The sequence below is a fragment of the Chenopodium quinoa genome, unplaced genomic scaffold, assembly GCF_001683475.1.
Source record: "Chenopodium quinoa cultivar QQ74 unplaced genomic scaffold, ASM168347v1, whole genome shotgun sequence".
NCBI classification, from domain to species: Eukaryota; Viridiplantae; Streptophyta; class Magnoliopsida; order Caryophyllales; family Amaranthaceae; genus Chenopodium; species Chenopodium quinoa.
Window position 1 is genome coordinate 7,722,732 of NW_018742484.1, and position 18,575 is coordinate 7,741,306.

At 35.2% G+C, this 18,575-nt stretch overlaps 3 protein-coding genes across 3 annotated transcripts; 2 read left to right on the forward strand and 1 right to left on the reverse strand.

The window, feature by feature from the left end:
* Positions 1-256: 256 nt before the first annotated feature.
* On the forward strand, positions 257-6,847 carry LOC110719674 (endoglucanase 6-like). The gene is made up of 9 exons (XM_021898653.1): positions 257-829; positions 1,014-1,226; positions 2,135-2,335; positions 4,089-4,178; positions 4,669-4,833; positions 4,955-5,239; positions 5,361-5,706; positions 5,796-5,927; positions 6,053-6,847. The coding sequence occupies exons 1-9, from the start codon at positions 632-634 to the stop codon at positions 6,349-6,351; spliced, it is 1,929 nt and encodes a 642-aa protein (XP_021754345.1). The 5' UTR covers positions 257-631; the 3' UTR covers positions 6,352-6,847.
* A 1,685-nt stretch (positions 6,848-8,532) lies between these two features.
* Positions 8,533-12,869, reverse strand: LOC110719675 (probable protein phosphatase 2C 8). The gene is made up of 3 exons (XM_021898654.1): positions 12,431-12,869; positions 10,309-10,844; positions 8,533-9,119 (listed from the first exon to the last, which is right to left on the reverse strand). The coding sequence occupies exons 1-3, from the start codon at positions 12,714-12,716 to the stop codon at positions 8,793-8,795; spliced, it is 1,149 nt and encodes a 382-aa protein (XP_021754346.1). The 5' UTR covers positions 12,717-12,869; the 3' UTR covers positions 8,533-8,792.
* A 1,727-nt stretch (positions 12,870-14,596) lies between these two features.
* On the forward strand, positions 14,597-18,195 carry LOC110719677. Its single transcript, XM_021898657.1, has 6 exons — positions 14,597-14,897; positions 15,422-15,576; positions 16,085-16,302; positions 16,425-17,034; positions 17,111-17,632; positions 17,722-18,195. Exons 1-6 carry the CDS (start codon positions 14,677-14,679, stop codon positions 17,826-17,828), a joined length of 1,833 nt encoding a protein of 610 aa, XP_021754349.1. The 5' UTR covers positions 14,597-14,676; the 3' UTR covers positions 17,829-18,195.
* The last annotated feature ends 380 nt before the right edge of the window (positions 18,196-18,575 follow it).

Here is an 18,575-nt window from a genome sequence, read left to right on the forward strand (position 1 = left end):
TAAATTTATGACTCATTTGGATCTTTTTTTGTCCATATCATACTTGTAAAACCTAAATAAACTGTCCAACTATTAACCACAGTAAAAAAATAAATAAAATTTACCCCCTTTCCTTCTTCCGTTAAGTCCACACCGACCCTTCCCAGTAAAGACGAGGGAACCATTCCCACACGACTCTGCCCCTTTTCTCAACCGTTTTCTCTTTTCATTTTTTTATTTTTCATTTCCAAAAATATAAATTTAAATAAAAAAAGAAAATACTAATTTCATGAAAAAATTTTTAAAAAAATTGAATTGACATTAAATAATCTTTGCCTGTTTTTCTGCACAATTGGCACCTTCCTTAGCCCTCTTTTCTTATATAGACCCCCTTCACCTCCTCCTAGCTTCCCTCACTCCTCTTCTTCTCTTTCTCTCTCTTCACTTCTTTCCCTCTCTAAATTTACTCCTTTTTCAACTATCTCTCCTCATTTTCTTGGTGGGTTTATCAATTTTTAGTGATAAATCACACCAACATTGTGTTAATTTCACAAGTATAGCAGCAATCTTACACTTTTTGTTTTTTTTGGTGAAAAAATTTCTGGGAATTTTTGCCAGAATTTGAAGAAGTGGTATAGTATTGGATTAATCAATGAAGAAAATGAAAATGGGTAGTTTGTTTGTTTTGGTACTATTGTGTGTTCCAATGGTGTTTGCTGCTCATAACTATGGTGATGCCTTAAGTAAGGGCATTCTGTTTTATGAAGCCCAAAGATCTGGGGTACTTCCCCATAATCAAAGGGTCACTTGGAGATCTCATTCTGGTTTAAATGACGGCAAGACCAGCGGGGTAAGTCTCAATAGTCACGTCGATAATGTAATTTGAACCAGTAACATTACAACTTGCAACACGTGATAATAATGTAATTTGAACTAGTAACGTAATGTCGACTAGGTGGTAATTAGGTGAATGGGTAGTTAATCAGAATATTGTAGAATGAATTGTGTGCTAAAGATGAAATGGTGATGTATAGGTGGATCTGGTGGGAGGATACTATGATGCAGGTGACAATGTGAAGTTTGGACTACCAATGGCGTTTACAGTAACAATGATGTCATGGAGTGTCATTGAGTATGGAGGACAAATGGCTTCTAATGGTGAACTTGGCCATGCTCTTGAAGCTATTAAGTGGGGTACTGATTATTTTATTAAGGCCCACCCTGAGCCCAATGTTCTTTATGGAGAGGTAATTTCTTCATTTTTGTATTTTACCTACTATTAATTTGTTATTATTATTATTAATAATAATAATAATAATAATAACATTAAATTATTGTTAATGTGGTTGTTGTTACAAAAGATTGTTTTAAACAAATAAATCTGGCTAATAACGGATTAAACGTTTTGACTTTCACGCTTATTAATACACGAATTATGAATTTGTACTTGTTATGAGAATAAACATAAGATAAACCTAATAAGATTCATGTGACTGTTTTTTTTCATGATTATAAATCATTGAAATTTAAGTAGTGTATTTGATTAGGGTAAAAGTCAAAAGTGTTGCCAAAATGGAGAAAGTGTGTGATTTTTGGTTGACGTGTTGTATACAAGGCAAATTGATTTTCTATGAAAATAGGGATAGTAGTACAAGTTTATTGAACAAAACTTTTTCTTGTTTGGTAATGTTTGTGCAAATTGTACTCTAAAATATAATCATTCTCATGTGAAACAGAGTGCTCTGTTTTTACTTCAATTGAGAGGAACCAAACAAAATGCTCAACAAAGTATTCTATTTGTTGTGCTTAAATACTTTTCTTTAGATATGGAGTACAATTTAACCCCATTATAATAAGAGTACATATCATTAATCATTAATTACTCAAAAATTGTAATTTAAATATTATCATTGTTGATTTTTCGAGCTACCAAAATCCAGAGGAGTTTGTGTATTACAAGTATTCTCTTTGTTAGTTTATTATTGTTTCTGTTTTCTTAACTGAAATTAGGTATTCTAATTAATAAGTTAGCTAAAATTTGAAAGTAAAAACAAAGTTTGATTTGAGTTGGAATGCATTGGAAATGGTTATATACTTAAATTTTAAGTGGAATGTTAACAAAAATTTATGTAAATTAATATTTGACCAAATATAGGTTGGAGATGGTAACACTGACCATTACTGTTGGCAAAGGCCAGAAGATATGACCACTGACCGATCCGCCTACAAGATTGACCCAAGCCGACCCGGTTCGGATCTTGCTGGTGAAACAGCCGCCGCCATGGCTGCTGCCTCCATCGTCTTTCACCGCTCTAACCCTGCTTACGCCAGAGAACTTCTTACTCATGCTCGTCAGGTATACCTTTTTTTTATAATAAAAAATCTATACATAACACGAGCTGATTAATGTATGTCATCTAGCTCAGTTGGTAAAGTATAAACAAGAGCTTGGTTAACAAAGTTGGTAAATAATAAGGAGTATGTTCAATATGTCCGGTACTAGGCCACTAACCTACCAAATTATGCTTGCATTAATAGCGTGAATGTGACAACACAAATCTCATTAAAACGGTCTAATTATGGTTAGCCAATTCTTATTAAACATCACTTAAAAAGAACCTTATACCTTAAACGAATAAATAATTAAATTAACATAGTTAAGTGATCAGATAATATGAATGCGATTTCGGGTTTAATAGGTGATGGATGATAAGATAAAAGGCCAGTGGGCGACATAAATAAGTGAAAGTGGTGTGTGACTGTGTACGAGTGTGTGTGTGTTTCACCTTCATTAAATGGTTATGATATGAAAATTGATGGCCAAAGCGGAAGTTATGAGACGGTTACTGTGGCAGAACACTTTTTCTCTTTCTATGTGAGGCATTGCGTAGGGTGCTGTGTTGCTTAGTGTGGGCTACTTCAGCAAAAACAACCCTATACTATGCATTTATGGAAAATAATAAATAGTCCTAAAAGCTATGAATAAGAAGCCAAAAATAGTAATATTTGATAAAATCAAGTATTTATTACATTAATTTACGCGTAAATTTATCATATATTTACAAATTATTTTTATTTTAAGAAATATAATAATGTATTAAGCATAACCCTTAAACATTACCCTACATTTATTTCCTAACCGCTTGCCCTATTGCTTTTTTAAAGTGGTCAACCTAGAAACAGAAATTAAATAATTAAAAATAAAATAAAATAAAATAAAAGGCAAATTTACATTTCATAGTCATAAATAATTCATTTTACCACGCATGATTTTTATGAAAATGTTAATGAAAGTTTTATGTTGAATACATCGATATTAGAGTTCTAAGCACGCATTTCTAATTCCAAGGTGTCATTTTACATTTGGACTTTGACTAATCTTACTACTACTCCGTACTAATTGCCCCTTGGGAACTTTAAGTAATTGCCCCTTGGGAACTTTAAGTTAACTTACAAAGTGTCAAAATTACGGATGATAATATTGTCACCCTCCAAGCGTGTTACCAGAGTTCGGGATGGATATAATTATCACACTGTTCTTTCAAGCTTATTTTCAATTCAGTTTAGCTCAACTCAACTCAATTCAGTTCATTATTCTATTTTTGATTTAGTTCAATTCAGCCAAACAAAAAGAATCTTAATGTAATTTGAATTAGTAATACAATGTATTCTCGTGGTAGTAGGGGGACATATAAATCAGACAAATAATACCAATCAAATTTTTTAAAATTGAAAAAAGATTATATAAAGTATTGCTAGAATACGGGTAAATAAATTTCGGCGGGTATATGGGAGCATTCAATGCAAAACTAATTTAATCACTGTCGTACAGATTTAGAGGTTGGGTTTGGGACCAGATCAGGATCTGTACCGTAGATTCTACGATGGCCCAAAAAGGCCCAAATTAAATCACAGCCGTATGTTCTAAGATCCGGTAAAAGTGCAAAATCTTCAAACGGGGTCACGTGACATCAACTGTCGGTAGCGTAATATCCTAACAAATTTGAGACAAACATATTTTCCCACAATTACCCTTCACTTATTTTCATAATTACATGGCATGCCACTGTTTACCTTTTGTTTGATTATGAATGAATTTTGTTGTGCAGTTGTTTGAGTTTGCTGACAAGTACAGGGGCAAATATGACAGCAGTATTACTGTGGCTCAGAAGTACTATCGTTCAGTCAGTGGTTATGCGGTATGGATTTTCACTCTCCTACTTAAATTAAATTCGGTAATTAGTACAGTCATAAGTAGAATTATTTAATGCACATTACCATCAACATTAAATAATGATGCTTAACCAACTTCTCAAAATCGCATTAATGGCTAACGATTTGTTAGCTATTATACCGATTAAGGATATGAACTTGTATTCCCGTTGAGGACAAATGCCATTTAGCCTTACTCTTTATCAGACTTCCTTGGCCCAACAATCACTTTGTATGACTTAGAATCAGAATTGGTTTCACAACATATTATAGGACAATTTTTGACATCTTTGACATTCGTTTGCTTTTGGATATGACTTTGTAACTTGGTTGAAGTAGTACTCCGAACTTTGTAAGTAACAAATTAAAATTGATACGGAGTTCTTGGAGTATTCTGTATGTGTTATAAACTTTAAATTACAAGTTAAAGTTTTTTTTTTTTCAAATTAATGATGATGGTGTTTATAATTTGTGTAGGATGAGCTACTATGGGCTGCTGCATGGATGTACAAGGCAACCAATGACCAATACTACTTGGGCTACCTTGCCAAAAATGCTGAAGCTTTGGGTGGAACTGGCTGGGCAATGACTGAATTCGGGTGGGATGTCAAGTATGCCGGTGTTCAAGTCCTCGTTTCCAAGGTAAATACCTTCCATCTGACTGAAATATATTGATGGGCTTCATAGATAGAATTGACTGTTGTAATTCTGTTTTTAATAATTTACATTTCTAATTGATGATATGGCAAATTCTGTATTACAGTTCTTGATGCAAGGCAAGGCAGGACCCTACAGATCAGTATTCGAGAGATACCAGCAGAAGGCAGAATACTTTTTGTGTGCATGCCTTGGGAGGGGAAGCAAAAATGTTCAGAAAACACCCGGTGGACTAATCTTCCGTCAGAGGTGGAACAACTTGCAGTTTGTCACCGGTGCATCCTTCCTTCTCACCGTTTACTCAGACTACCTTACCTCTGCTCACTCAAGCATGCAGTGTTCTGCTGGTCGAGTTGCCCCAACTGAGCTCTTCTCATTTGCCAAGTCTCAGGTATGATTATGTGCTTCTTGACTACGGTGCTTCTTATTATGCTTAGGCCTTGATGAGTTTGTCCTTATTTTGAGAAATCACCATTGATTCAGACTGCTTTTGCTAATTTCTTAAACTCCAGATTGATTACATCCTTGGAGACAACCCAAGAGCAACAAGTTACATGGTGGGATATGGAAGCAACTACCCACAACATGTTCATCACCGAGCTTCATCCATTGTTTCCTACAAGAAGAACCCCACATTTGTCACTTGCAGGGGAGGTTATGCAACTTGGTATGGCATGAAATCAAGTGATCCCAATGTTCTTACTGGTGCTACCGTTGGTGGGCCTGATGCCTATGATAACTTTGCTGATGAAAGAGACAATTACGAGCAAACTGAGCCAGCTACCTATAACAATGCTCCTCTTATTGGTGTTCTGGCTCGTCTGACTGGTCACAGTGGTTACAACCAGCTACTTCCAGGTAAATTCAATGGCCACAATCTAGAACTCTCAGAAATATATTAAGTGGATCGAATGTGAGTATTTAACAATGACTTCGACAATTTGCAGTTCAAATACCAAATGTTAAGCCAACACCGGCACCAAAGGCCAAACCAACTCCTGCACCTAAGGCAAAGCCTACTCCTGTGCGAAAGTTCTATCCTACTCCAGCACGACAAGTGAAACCAGTTCATGCTCCAGGTACTGATTTACTTTCCTTAAATGACTATTAAGAAACAAATTAAACTTGATCTTGGGTGTGGCTGCAGCAAAGTAAAGGGCTTATTTCACCTTTAACGAATTGTTTTTTTTTTTTTCCTTTGCAGCTTCATCATCTGCTCACCTTTCCATCAACCAGAAGGTCACAACTTCCTGGGTTCACCAAGGAAGAACATACTACAGATACTCCACAACAGTGACTAACAAGTCTAACAAAACAATCAAGGACATGAAGCTGTCTATTAACAAGCTTTATGGTCCTGTTTGGGGTCTTTCAAAGTATGGAAATACTTACAGCTTCCCAGCATGGATGAGCGCCTTATCAGCTGGAAAGAGCCTTGAGTTTGTTTACATCCACGCTTCAACTCCTGCTAGTGTTTCAGTCTCAAGTTACAACCTTTCCTAAGGAAAAACGGCTGTAAGTTCAGCAAGAACAGGAACACAAGTTTATTTTTCATGAACTTGGGGTTGATGTAACAATTGTGCAGCGTATACTAGAATCCAGTCAAGTTATTATCCTTTTTCTTTTTCTTTTTGAGTTAATAGTTCTACATATATCACTGGATGATAATAGGGCTGTAGGAGAAGAAAGCTTTAGGGTAAATAAGAGTGTAAGGTTGGAGGACGAAAGGTGTGAAGAGACGAATTAAATATGAGTGCTCATCCTCTTTCTCCTCGCCTTCGCTGCTTATATATATAGAATTTGCAAGAGTAAGATGTGTAAAAGAGAGAAGAGTGAGAAACTTGTTGGGAGTCTTTTTTTAGTTCCTTTCATGTAGTTCTATAGAGAGTGCTTCTAAGGTGTGACTTTTTCGTCATGTTTTGTGTTTGACGTTGTAAACTCTACAACATTTTATTTTCTTTTCTGGTTTGAATGAGTATAGATTTCAGCATTTGTGTAATGGTGTATTATTGTTTTCTGGCTCTAATTCTTTTAAGAATTTTATTTCACCCCTTCTTATGCTCATCTACTTGTTGGTATCATTAATCAAAGAAATGACAATCTATGTCATACTTTATCTAATGCAGTAAGATTGTTATTTTAGACCGCAAATTCTAATGTAATTGCTCAAAGTTGACATTTTATCCTACTTTTCTCTCTCAAGTTTACACACTGAGCTGGGATGTTGGATTTGTGTATGCCATTGTTATTGGCTCAGTTAGTCAGTTGACGGGTTGAGGTTGGAATATGCCCTAAGGCTTGGGGCACTACTGTCATTGCGATGCATGTTTGGGCCAGATCGAAATGTTGTAGCTGTTTGGTGTTAGCATTTTGCAGTTCGTCTGTTCTATTGTTGAGCCAAGTGGTTGGGATCACACTGTGATAGGCTTGGAGCATTACCGGCGTTACTGTCAGCGCGGTACATGTATTGGGGTTGGTCAAAATGCTTGTAGATGTTTGCAATTATAGCTTTTCCTTAGTTGAGCCAAGTGGTTCGCGTTATAATACGCAATCGGGTCTAAAGGTTTAGGTGTTGGACTTTTATTTGTTGTGGAGTTGCTAGCTGCACTAGCTACAACGCCATGATTTGGGCAATGCCTTTGTTTAATTTATCTAAATCTTTGATTTGGCACGATTAATATGATCAAGGTGAATAACTAAGGGCCTGTTCTGTATACTAGTCCTGTATGAGAATATCCAAGGCTCCTTAAATGCAAAAATGCATCACTGGGCAAGGCCTCCTGCTTGAAGGGGAAGAACAATTTAAGCTTATTCTGATCAGATAAGGCATTAGGAATCATGAACAAAAACATTTGATGCCTTTTAGAAATTCCTAATTATTTGCAAGTATAAAAACCAATTAACTACCTTTTTTTTTTTTTTTTTTTTCTTCCAGCAATCCGTAGTTAAATCGCCCTATTTTATTCACAAATACCCTTAACTTAATAAAAGTTGGGCTTTTTAATAATATTTTCGAACATTCTTAAGAAGTAGGAGTATATTGTATATGTGACTATTGGTTCCGCAGAAAAGGAATGTTTTTCAATCTTCGAACGATTGAAACTAAATACAGTTATACAGGGCTATCCGGTTATGTCACAAGCTGCAGTTTTCAGTAAGGTTATTAAAATTCGAAAGGAGTATAAACAACATCAATTGGAAGGCTTCTCTATTCTTTCAAACATCCTAAAATAGTATATATATAGTAGCATATAGTTGTATGACTTATTGGGTCTAGAAATAGGGAAACGTTCTTCGATACTGTGCTGCCACAGGCTGCAGTTGAAGTGGTACGGTTCAGCCAGTAAGGTTATCAGAAAGAGTACAATTGTACAAACGTAAAAGTACCTCGTTGTCTTCTCTCTTGCATTAGATAACCAATCCGAACATAATAATATACTGCAAGGAATCCAATACACCGTGAAAGAACAAAGGTATATGGAGATGCAAGATATTACTAAGGCAAAAAAAATGAAGCTATTGATCAATGAGCCTGGCCGATAAAAGCCAAAAACTGTTAATTGATAATTATGTTAAGACAAAAATCACATACAATTGGTTAAAAATCTCAGTGTACAACTCTCAGAAATTATAAACCAGTTACTGATTCATGTCTTAAGAAAAACATCCAACTTCTCTTCTACATGCTAAAACTATCGTACTGCAGAGTAATCGATAGATAAAAAAACACAATATAACAAGGAGAGTACTGAAAGTCTAATATGATACACGTATGCTAAAGACGGGAAATGATTTTAACACTCCCAACAAAACGTTTCTTGCTCTTAGTAAGTCAAGGAAGAACATTACTATTGCACACTTACACATTGTAAGAGTATAGTGCATAATGTAATTCAGGGAAGGGTTAAAATAATTAGCCATACAACTAAGTTTCAGACTATCAATCAGGTAGCTGAGCTTCCGGCATTGCCTTGAGCCTTGCTGAATTCAACCACTATGACACTAATATTATCTTGGCTGCCGCGAGCAAGAGCTAACTCCACGAGCATTCCAGCAGAAGCAGCTGCACAGTTGCCTATTGAGCCTTCCACCATTCTTCTACTAACTACTTCACCCGAACAGCACTTCCTCACTAAGTCGCAGGCTGTTTCGTTGGAAACCACGTCCCATAAACCGTCACTAGCAATCACCATGAAGAATTCTGATGCGCTGCGCTTGTGGACTGTCACCTCAGGAACGGACATCACATTGACTCCATCTCGTCCATCAGGCCGCATTCACAAGGAGGAAGAAATTATTAGATTCATATGGTTCAAATCATTATCGTGATCAAATATTGGAGAATAAGCTTTTTCAATGACCATATACTGAAATCTTGGAGGTTCACACACAGAACTACTAATAAAAAGGCACTCTTAATAGTCTTAAATTTAGGAATTTGATCTAAGGCCAAATTTTTGCTAGGACATTATTTTTGTAAAAATGACAATCGTTTCTTTCTGGCACAATTTATTTTGCTAGTCATTGTAGTCTTTTAATTAGGACCATACACATTAAAGTATTCTACGGAGTAGTTTTTTTATTACCCGCAAATTTACTCATAATTTCTCAATGTAATAATGAACTTGGTCTCTAATTTCTTAGCTAGAGGTTACATACCATTATGGTTATGATCCTTGCACATTTATCTATAAATGATGTACTCCGTACAACATAAGCAGAGAATCTACATTAAAGGCAAGGTAAAATTGTAAGAGTGGCTAGCTCCCAACTATAGAGGCAATAGAACGGCAGAACCCTCAAGGGTCAAGAGTCAAGAGCATATCCTTTTCTGTGAAGGAAACCTCTAATACCTTACACGTTGCTCCAAAAACATACGAATTACTCGGTATAAAATGAGGTGAAGCCGAATAGAGAGAGAGAGAGAGAAAAAAAAAAAAAAAAACTTTTATCTTTTATTCCGCAGTACCTAACATGTTAGCCATTTAACCTAATCCCCTTTAAAAACCAGTTGAACGCTCAATTTAAAAAAAAAGAAGAGGAATTATAAATTAGGTGATATTAGACCACCACGAGTCCACAACGCAATGATCCTAGCCACAAATAAATGAATTGGTGATGAACAATCATTTAGACGTGGATTTTGAGATAAATAGATAAGATCATTATGATGTGGTGATTTTGAAGTCTGAAACTTATCATACTTATATGATACAAGTATATCATTATGCAATGTATGGAGTATAAATTTTGTATTTGTAAGAAATTAAAAATAATGACTAGATAAGTTGAATCATTATACGATGTATGAAGTATAAAATTGGTAACAAATTAAAAATCATGACTAGATAAGTTGAATCATATGTACAAGGGGCATCAAAGATGATTAAAATAGCAAAAGTTGGATAAGCAGAAACCTTAGCTTATGGTTGTTTATTAGAAAGTGAAACGAGATCTAACCTTACGATCACGTGATAAGGGCAATGCGGCGCCGTCACAGAACAACACAGCTCTAGAATAACCACAATTAGCCACCACAATCTCCTCCTTGCCTACCATAACCACCAATGCGGTAGACTCTACCGCCTCCTCGGCCTCCGCTGCTACCTCACCTTCCATCTTAGAAAAGCTGGTGGTCATCACACTCTCCCAGTGATCCACTCGGCCCGCGTTAAGGAGTTGCTCAGCCACGACGTGGTGGAGCCTCTCCTTACACCTTTGTGCTACCCTGTGGCTCCCGTGTCCATCATACACGGCGAAGAAATCATAACTCATCAACTCATCGGACAAGCTGTTTCTCATGCTGGGATGGAATTTAGTGACTTGGACTAGGGCAGGGGCAATAGTCACAGCATCCTCCATGGATCTTCGGCGTCCGATCACGGAGATTACGCCGTGAGAGATGGTGGTGTTTGTCGGTTCATTTATGGTTTGCTCCTCAGTTCTAACCATACCCAATGTTGGCTCCCCTTCACTAACACTGTTATGATGATCATCTGCATATAAATATATATACTATAGTATTAGTATTCTGCTATTGGTTGGTTAATTATTATACTACCACTTGTATTAGTAGTACAGGTCAAAGACTTTTGGTACAAGGGAACTCGCCCTTATCCCTCGGCCTGATGAGGAGTATGTGAATTGAATGATCAATCAAGTGGAATTTTTTTTTTTTTTAATTATGGTGCAAACTTCAATTATATTATTATTTGCTTACAACATTCCGAATTTCCAACTATTTCTTGTCGCGTAGGGTGCAATTGGATTACATCTGAATCCGGCTATATATATAGGTAAAGGAGAACATATACACGGAATGTCAATTAGTTTTAATTTGTTGAATTTTTTGCGAGTTTTAAAATTTTGTCTAGCTATATTATATTAACATATTGTCCTCGTGTCTTGGCCCTTTGCTTGTAACCCAACAAAATAAGAACAAACGTGTACTATTATATCCATTAAAAAAAAAAACTACAATTATTAAAATTAACATGCACTCACTACAATAAAATATACTCCATGATACGTATAAGAAATATTGAATAGGCCTTCATCAGAATCACCATTAAGCATTTAAGCAGAGAATAGAAGCTAATAAGAGAGGTTGAAAGCAGATTCAATTACTTAACTTCTATATGTTTTAATTTCATTCTTGAAGGGATTCATTCTAGTGAGATGTTAGATTCTTAGCTTTAATTTGTTGTATGGTATGATAGATACGAAATGTCGAAGTATATGGTACGTAGTAATAGAATTGAAGTGTAAATGTGGAATGTTGTAAGCCAATAATAACATAATTTGGAATATACTTATCTATAAATACGAAGTATAAATTTGTAAAAAAATAAAAATAAATTAAATGATTTAAATGTACAAAGTATCAAAACTTGTTTTGGAAAATTAGAATCTTATGCCACAAACACACGTTTTTCTTCATATGTATTTCATTATTTCGTTATCATTATCAACTTTGATCTAGGTAAGACTGTAAGAGTATATTGGACTAGCACAAGCGCATACAACGTATTCTATCTCTTAAGAAGTATATCAGAATATTGAATAGACAAAATATCATCACCAACCTATTACTACTAACATTTACAAATTGTTGATAAATACGTCGTGAATATATACATGGTCCTATTAATTCACTATTATGTATAAGTGTATGACGTAGACATACATGCGTGAACATATATAATATGCAAAAGGGTTTTTATTTTCATCTACAATTGTTACTCCAACCTTGACCTATTTACGTACAGATCTAAATACACACGATATATGCTTCAAATTTTAAAAATAGGTACTAAACCTTTTTAAGATCGTAATTCTTCTGTTTTTTAAACTTGACTGCGACATAATTTTTTAGAAAGGTGAGTTAAATAAACTAAACTATTTTATAAGTAGAATTTATAGGGAATTATAAACTAATAGAAAAGAGATAGCGAAATAATAATTTATTATTTTCTCAAAAAAAAGAAGAAGAATTATTAAATATTGAAGAGAGAAATAATAATACTTCTTACGGAGTAAACCACTACGTAATCAAGTTTCCGAAAACAATACAACTCATTACCTTGAGGGGACGTCGTTGTTGTAGACGATGGTGACGACGACGAAGACGATGAGGACACCTCGTAGTTGTCTAGTTGCGGACTGCTCGAAGCGGCCGAGTTGCTAAAACTCGCCGCTTTACCGTCGACCAAACTCGAAAACGGCACGGTGGTTTTGTTGTTTTTATTAGGGTTAACTTTCCTCAATCCCCGAAGAGTCCTCTTCGGTTGGCGGCGGCGGTTATGTATTACACCTATCATAAGTTTATTAGCTGCCCTTAACTTGATGGATTTAGTAGGGTGATACATTTAATTCTTCACTAGTAAAAGCAGGATGAAGAAGAGAAAGAAGAGTGGTATAGAAGAAAAGTGGATTCATCGGTTGTTTGGAAGATGTTTTATTGTTTCTACAACTTTCTATGTAAATGTATATATAGGCAATATAACTAGGCAAAGAGGTGATTCATTAAGTGTATGTAAAAAGAAAGGATTGTATATTATAGAAGATGGACACATATGCATGATTCATAGTAAAGGGTCTATCCTTGTAAACATTGTATTGGATTCATCAATTAGGTAGTTCGGTTTACTAGCCCGTCTACTGTTCTACTACAAATCTTATTAAACTGACACGTATAATATCTTCTCATACAAAGTTTAATTTGACCGTCTAGGACTTTAAAACTATTGTCACCTTACATAACACGTATTATGTACAGAGTAATGATGATCCACAAAACAATGTATACACATATTATCAACTTTATTCAGTATTGATATTGTACAAAAGCATCTTCTTGTTACATGATATATACATCTAACATACAAAATAGTGATTACGATTGAGGGCCAGTGTACGATAAGTCATAATGTGTGACCGTTCATAGTAGTTAAACGGTGACCGGTAATTTAATTTGAGCTTAGAAAGTGTGTACGTAGTATGTATGCAGTACATGCTAGTGAGAAATGTGAATGTGGTATATCATCGCAAACTCTGATGACCGAATTCAGGGGAGTTTGAAAGAGTTGGGGGTGTAGGTGGACGGCTGAGATTGAAAGTAAAGGGTACAGATGTAAGGTGGATAAAGAAGTTTAATCGGTGGATGATTCATCATCAAAGGTAACAAGTAATATTTGGACAACGTGTCGTTTAAGGATGCCGCGGTTACTTGGACCTGAGAATTTTTGGTAGCTGCCATTTTTTGAGAAGTTCATTTTTTGGCAGCTTCAAATTCAATTATACTTTGACACATTTTTATTTTTAATAATCTCACTTTAACTAGTCTATCCATATGTTTCCTCAATTTATAAAGATCGCAACTTTAGTTCATTGTTATATCGGACAATGCTTAAATTTCAACAATGAATATCTACTACGAAGTATTAATGAATTTTTTGATTTTGATGTAATCATATAAATATCAAAAAAGGTTGATATTTTTTTTTGCTATTTTTTCATTTATCCCTCCTTTTATGATCTTTATTTTGATCGTACTTTTTTATTATTCTGTATTTATCATCTTTCATATTTATTTTATTAAATTAATATAATAGCAAAAAAAAAAAAAAAAAAACTATTATATCAATTATTCAATAACAGAGGAAGCATTAGCTTATGTGACTAGCTTATTGCTTGATTGCATTACATTAGTGTTTGCACATACATAGTATATTATGTCTAGCAAAATTAGTTGATACAATATCAACAAGCATTCAACTTTTAATGAATAAAAATTTTCATCAAAGGGCATTAGTTGCATAATTAAGCAAATTTTTTTTGAAAGAATCATGCACGATTTAGGACTAAGGTTGTATTTTAAGTGGTTTTTCAAATTTAGTATATTGTACTTAGTTGATACATAAGTATAAACTATTACTTTGTATTAAACATATCTAAAATCTGATGAGTCAAACCTTAAACCTTTAATTTGCTTTTAAAGCAGTAAAAGTTGAGCTAAAAGTAGACATACTAAACACATTAGTTGAGTCATGCCATCTTAGGTTGTTAAACAATGTTTGTTTATGATCTTAACTTATATTTTAATGAATCAATCAGGACAACAATACCTATATTAAACTTGACACGTTATTTTCCGATTTAATCAAAGTAGGATAAAAACACAACATTTTCGAGTCAAGTTTCCGAACGGGTCCATAATTATTGACCTTTTTAGAAATTAGAAGACAAGCCAAAGTGCATAATACTTGTTATTTTCTCCTCAGCTAACAAACGGAAGTAGAAAACAAAAGTGGTCAACAAAAGACAGCCATGAAAGGAAGTAAGCTTGAGGAGAGAGAAAGAGTGACAAAAATGGCGAATATTGACAGTAGACTTGCGAGGATGTGCATTGATGCTGCGACTGATAGCAGATACGCCGTCGATAAATGGCGGATGCAGCGCCGATCTCTGGAACGCCTCCCTTCGCCGCTCGCTTCCGCTCTTCTCCACCGCCTTTTGCATCGCCGTCTTCTCTTTCCTTCCTTGCTCGAGTTTGTTTCTCTTTCTTTCTTTTTGAATTGTATTTTATTGTATTATCTGATGATTATTATATCTTCAATTCATAGTCAGAATTTACTGATTAAGTTGATGATATTCGATTTTGTTTGATCAAGTTTGAATTATGTTTATCTGTTGTTTCAATTGACGAATTGATTATGATTATATAATTTGAAACTTAATTTTCTGTTTTTGTTGCCTGATTACATTGTTTGAGGGTTAGGAATCTAATTAGTTGAATAGTGAAAGAGTATATGGATCTTTGGTTTTAAATTAAATTATTTTGAGGATGTTCAATTGAGAGTGTATTAGCGATTTCAATTATACACCCGAGTGTACCTAGCTCGTACTCCAAATGAGCATAAAATAGCCTAGGTGTTCAGAGCTATAATGTACTCTGAAATTTAGCGCAATAGTGATATAGGATGAATTAAGATAGGATATTATCTTTTATTCTCTCACATTTGTGATTTGGTCAGTGTTTGATTTTGTTCTTTGTATGTGGATTTTTGTGTAGAGTGTTCAAATTTAGCGTAGAGGAGGTTGATTTAAGCGGGGAGAACTCAGTAGATGCGGAGTGGATGGCATACTTGGGAGCATTTTCTTATTTGCGTTCCCTCAATGTGGCAGACTGCTACAGGATTAATAACCCTGCGCTTTGGCCTCTTGCAGGTGTACATTTTCTTCCGAGACTTTTGTTTTCTTTCCTGGTTCAGTTGTGTGACTATGATTTCAGTATTGAATTAGAACATGAAATCCTTAGCCTTGATGTTCTCGAAGTTCTTGGATGTCTTGTGGCATCCTGTTTTCGTAAAAGAGTCTCTTTGATGGGATATATCCTGGTAATTATGGATTACCTGTTGTATTTATGCATGTATGTTGGACAAATGGACTACAAAAGTCTAGTTCTTTACAGTATTGGTTCAATCGGATAGCTAGGCTAAGTGGCTTGTTATGATGTGATTATTGTTAACCTGGCCCTTCCGGAAGAAAAAAAAAAAAATTGGTATGCCTTGCCAGAGATTTGTGCACAGTACAGGTTTGTGTTTTCAAAGAAGGAATGAGATATTCTTAAAAAAATAAAAAAAAGGGAATAGTAGTCTTTATTTTCTGTAAAACTTGCTGTTTGGAACTTCTGGTATATCGAGAACTTCTGTTCATGCTCATCTCTCATTTTCAGGGATGACCAGCTTAAAGCAGCTTGACCTTTCAAGATGTATGAAAGTCACTGATTCTGGTATAAAGCATCTTCTATCCTTGTCACAACTAGAGAAACTTCACCTCTCACAGACAGGAGTAACTGCTGATGGTGTAAAGCTTCTCTCTGCACTTCGGAATCTATCTACACTGGACTTAGGAGGGCTGCCTGTTTCTGATTTTGCATTGAGTTCCCTCCAGGTAGGGTTTTATCCCTCTGTTGATGCTTATGTTTCTGGCCTCTTAATCCTGCAATACTTTACTTTTTCACAGTAGAAATGCTGTAACATGTGATGCATTGCACTATTTTCTTTGCATAATAGGAATTGACGAACCTTGAGTATCTTGATGTTTGGGGGAGTGAAATATCTGATGAAGGGGCTGCAGCTTTAAAGAACTTTCCCAAGTTGAGTTTCTTGAATGTAGCTTGGACCAATATCACCAATTTTCCAAATCTGCAGTCTATTCAAAGCTTGAACATGAGTGATTGCACCATCCTTTCTGCATTGGAAGATAAAAGTGATCGAGTAACCCTGAGAAAGCTGATTGCCCATGGGTCCTCATTCCCGGAGGCTGAGATAGTCTTTTCAACTATTGAGGCAAGCTGTCTGTCTTTCTTGAATCTATCAAACACCTCTCTTAGTAATTTTGGTTTTTTGCGTTGCATGGTTGCTCTAGAACATTTGGATCTTAGCTCTTGCACTGTACAAGATGATGCTGTTGAAGCAATTTCTTGTATAGGTGCGAATTTGAGACACTTAAATCTGAACAACACAAAAGTCAGCAATGCCGGATTGGAAATTTTGGCAGGACATGTTCCTAACCTTGAAGCTCTGTCATTGTCTCACACACTAATTGATGATTTTGCCATAGCATACATGAGTACAATGCCTTCCCTGAAGACACTTGACTTGAGCAATACAAATATTAAAGGTAATTTGGAACTCAGATTATTGATACAAAGTATTAAATTGTGTTGAGCAAAAGTTGAAATGGCATTATTTGTCAGGTTTTACTCATCCGAGTAGCAATGAAGATGAAGTCTTCTCGCTAGCTGCATTACAGGACCTGAAGCACTTGGAAAGATTGAATTTGGAAAAGACCAAGTTGAATGATGCAGCTGTCCATGTACTACTAGGTTTTGGGGAGCTAAGCCATTTATCACTTAATAGCACCGCCCTCACCGACAAGTGCCTGGAATATCTCTCACAAGTAAAAAAGCTGGCGAGACTTAGCATTCAGGGTACTCTTCTGACCAATGGGGCAATTGAGTTGTTCAACCCACCTGTAACACTCGAAGTACTCGATTTAAGAGGGTGTTGGCTTTTAACCATTGATTCTCTGACATCATTCTCTAAGAAGTATCCTGGTATCAGAGTGAGGCATGATCATCTATCTCTAGCTTCAGAAGACCTTAACTGCTCCAGCCCTGATGCAGCTCTGTCACAGAAGAGCTTGAAGGCCTCAAAGTTGAAACAAAGAGAAGGAAAGTCATCCGTATCTCCCACCTTGTTCAAGAAGGAGGCATTAGGTAAGTATAGTATTCTTACTGCTTTTATCTAGCTAGTCATTTGTATTGTGATGGTCTTTATCTAACCCCTGATCAATATTTTGATATAGATCAAAGGATTAAGTATAGTAGAGAGGAGCTGATTACCATGCAGCACCTATCACCACCACTTGTTCCACCTTTAAACATAGATATAGCGGCACCAAATATGGATTAGCTCTCACAGTTTTGTTTTCATCTGTAACCCACTGCAAGAAGTGAACATTGACCAGTATTATCTATAACCCAAGATCAACGAAGTATTGTAAGAACTTTTATCATGTATCTTCAGTAGTGCTGTCTGGCATGATCTGCATGAGGAATGGTCACATTTTTTAGAATCTGTCGAAGCTTGTTCACTGTAACTAAAATGGAAGGAATTGCCAAAATCTAACCCAAAGTACCATTTTGTATTGTTCAGATGTGTATGTTGTAACTTCATGATTCTTTGTATTGGGGGTTATTTTGACCAATGTACCGTTTTCCTTTTGTCATTTTAACATGCAATAAATCCCTTTTTTTTTTTTTTTTTTTTTTTTTTTTTTTGAAGACAATAAATCCTTTTTTAAGAATAGATAAAATAATAATATGGAAATTGTTCATTGGGAACCTTGCATTTTGTCTGGTTATATTTGATTATTTGCTAATCAATTTACAAATAGGAGTTTTTAATTAGGTTGTTCTAGAACTCAAATTCTACACCCTTGAAAAATTTGTCAATAACTTCCCAATAGTTATATATCCTAGTAACTTTTTCAATTACATTGTGGCAAAGGAATGAAGGATATATCTAGACATCTAGTGCATTAGCAAGGGTACACTTTAAAAAAAAAAAAAAAAAAAAAGTAACTATCACAAATGGTCCTTTTTTTTTCTTACTATTACACATTGTGACATTAATGGCTAACCAAGTCTTAATCTATGG

Coding starts and splice junctions, on each gene's coding strand:
- LOC110719677 (XM_021898657.1), top strand. CDS start 14,677: ATGAAAGGAAGTAAGCTTGAGGAGAGAGAAAGAGTGACAAAAATGGCG. Junction 16,303..16,424: donor TTGCATTGAGTTCCCTCCAG/GTAGGGTTTTAT, acceptor TTTGCATAATAG/GAATTGACGAACCTTGAGTA. Junction 17,035..17,110: donor GAGCAATACAAATATTAAAG/GTAATTTGGAAC, acceptor ATTATTTGTCAG/GTTTTACTCATCCGAGTAGC.
- LOC110719675 (XM_021898654.1), bottom strand. CDS start 12,716: ATGTATCACCCTACTAAATCCATCAAGTTAAGGGCAGCTAATAAACTT. Junction 10,845..12,430: donor AACAACGACGTCCCCTCAAG/GTAATGAGTTGT, acceptor ATTTATATGCAG/ATGATCATCATAACAGTGTT. Junction 9,120..10,308: donor CCTTATCACGTGATCGTAAG/GTTAGATCTCGT, acceptor TTGTGAATGCGG/CCTGATGGACGAGATGGAGT.
- LOC110719674 (XM_021898653.1), top strand. CDS start 632: ATGAAGAAAATGAAAATGGGTAGTTTGTTTGTTTTGGTACTATTGTGT. Junction 1,227..2,134: donor CCAATGTTCTTTATGGAGAG/GTAATTTCTTCA, acceptor GACCAAATATAG/GTTGGAGATGGTAACACTGA. Junction 2,336..4,088: donor TTCTTACTCATGCTCGTCAG/GTATACCTTTTT, acceptor TTTGTTGTGCAG/TTGTTTGAGTTTGCTGACAA.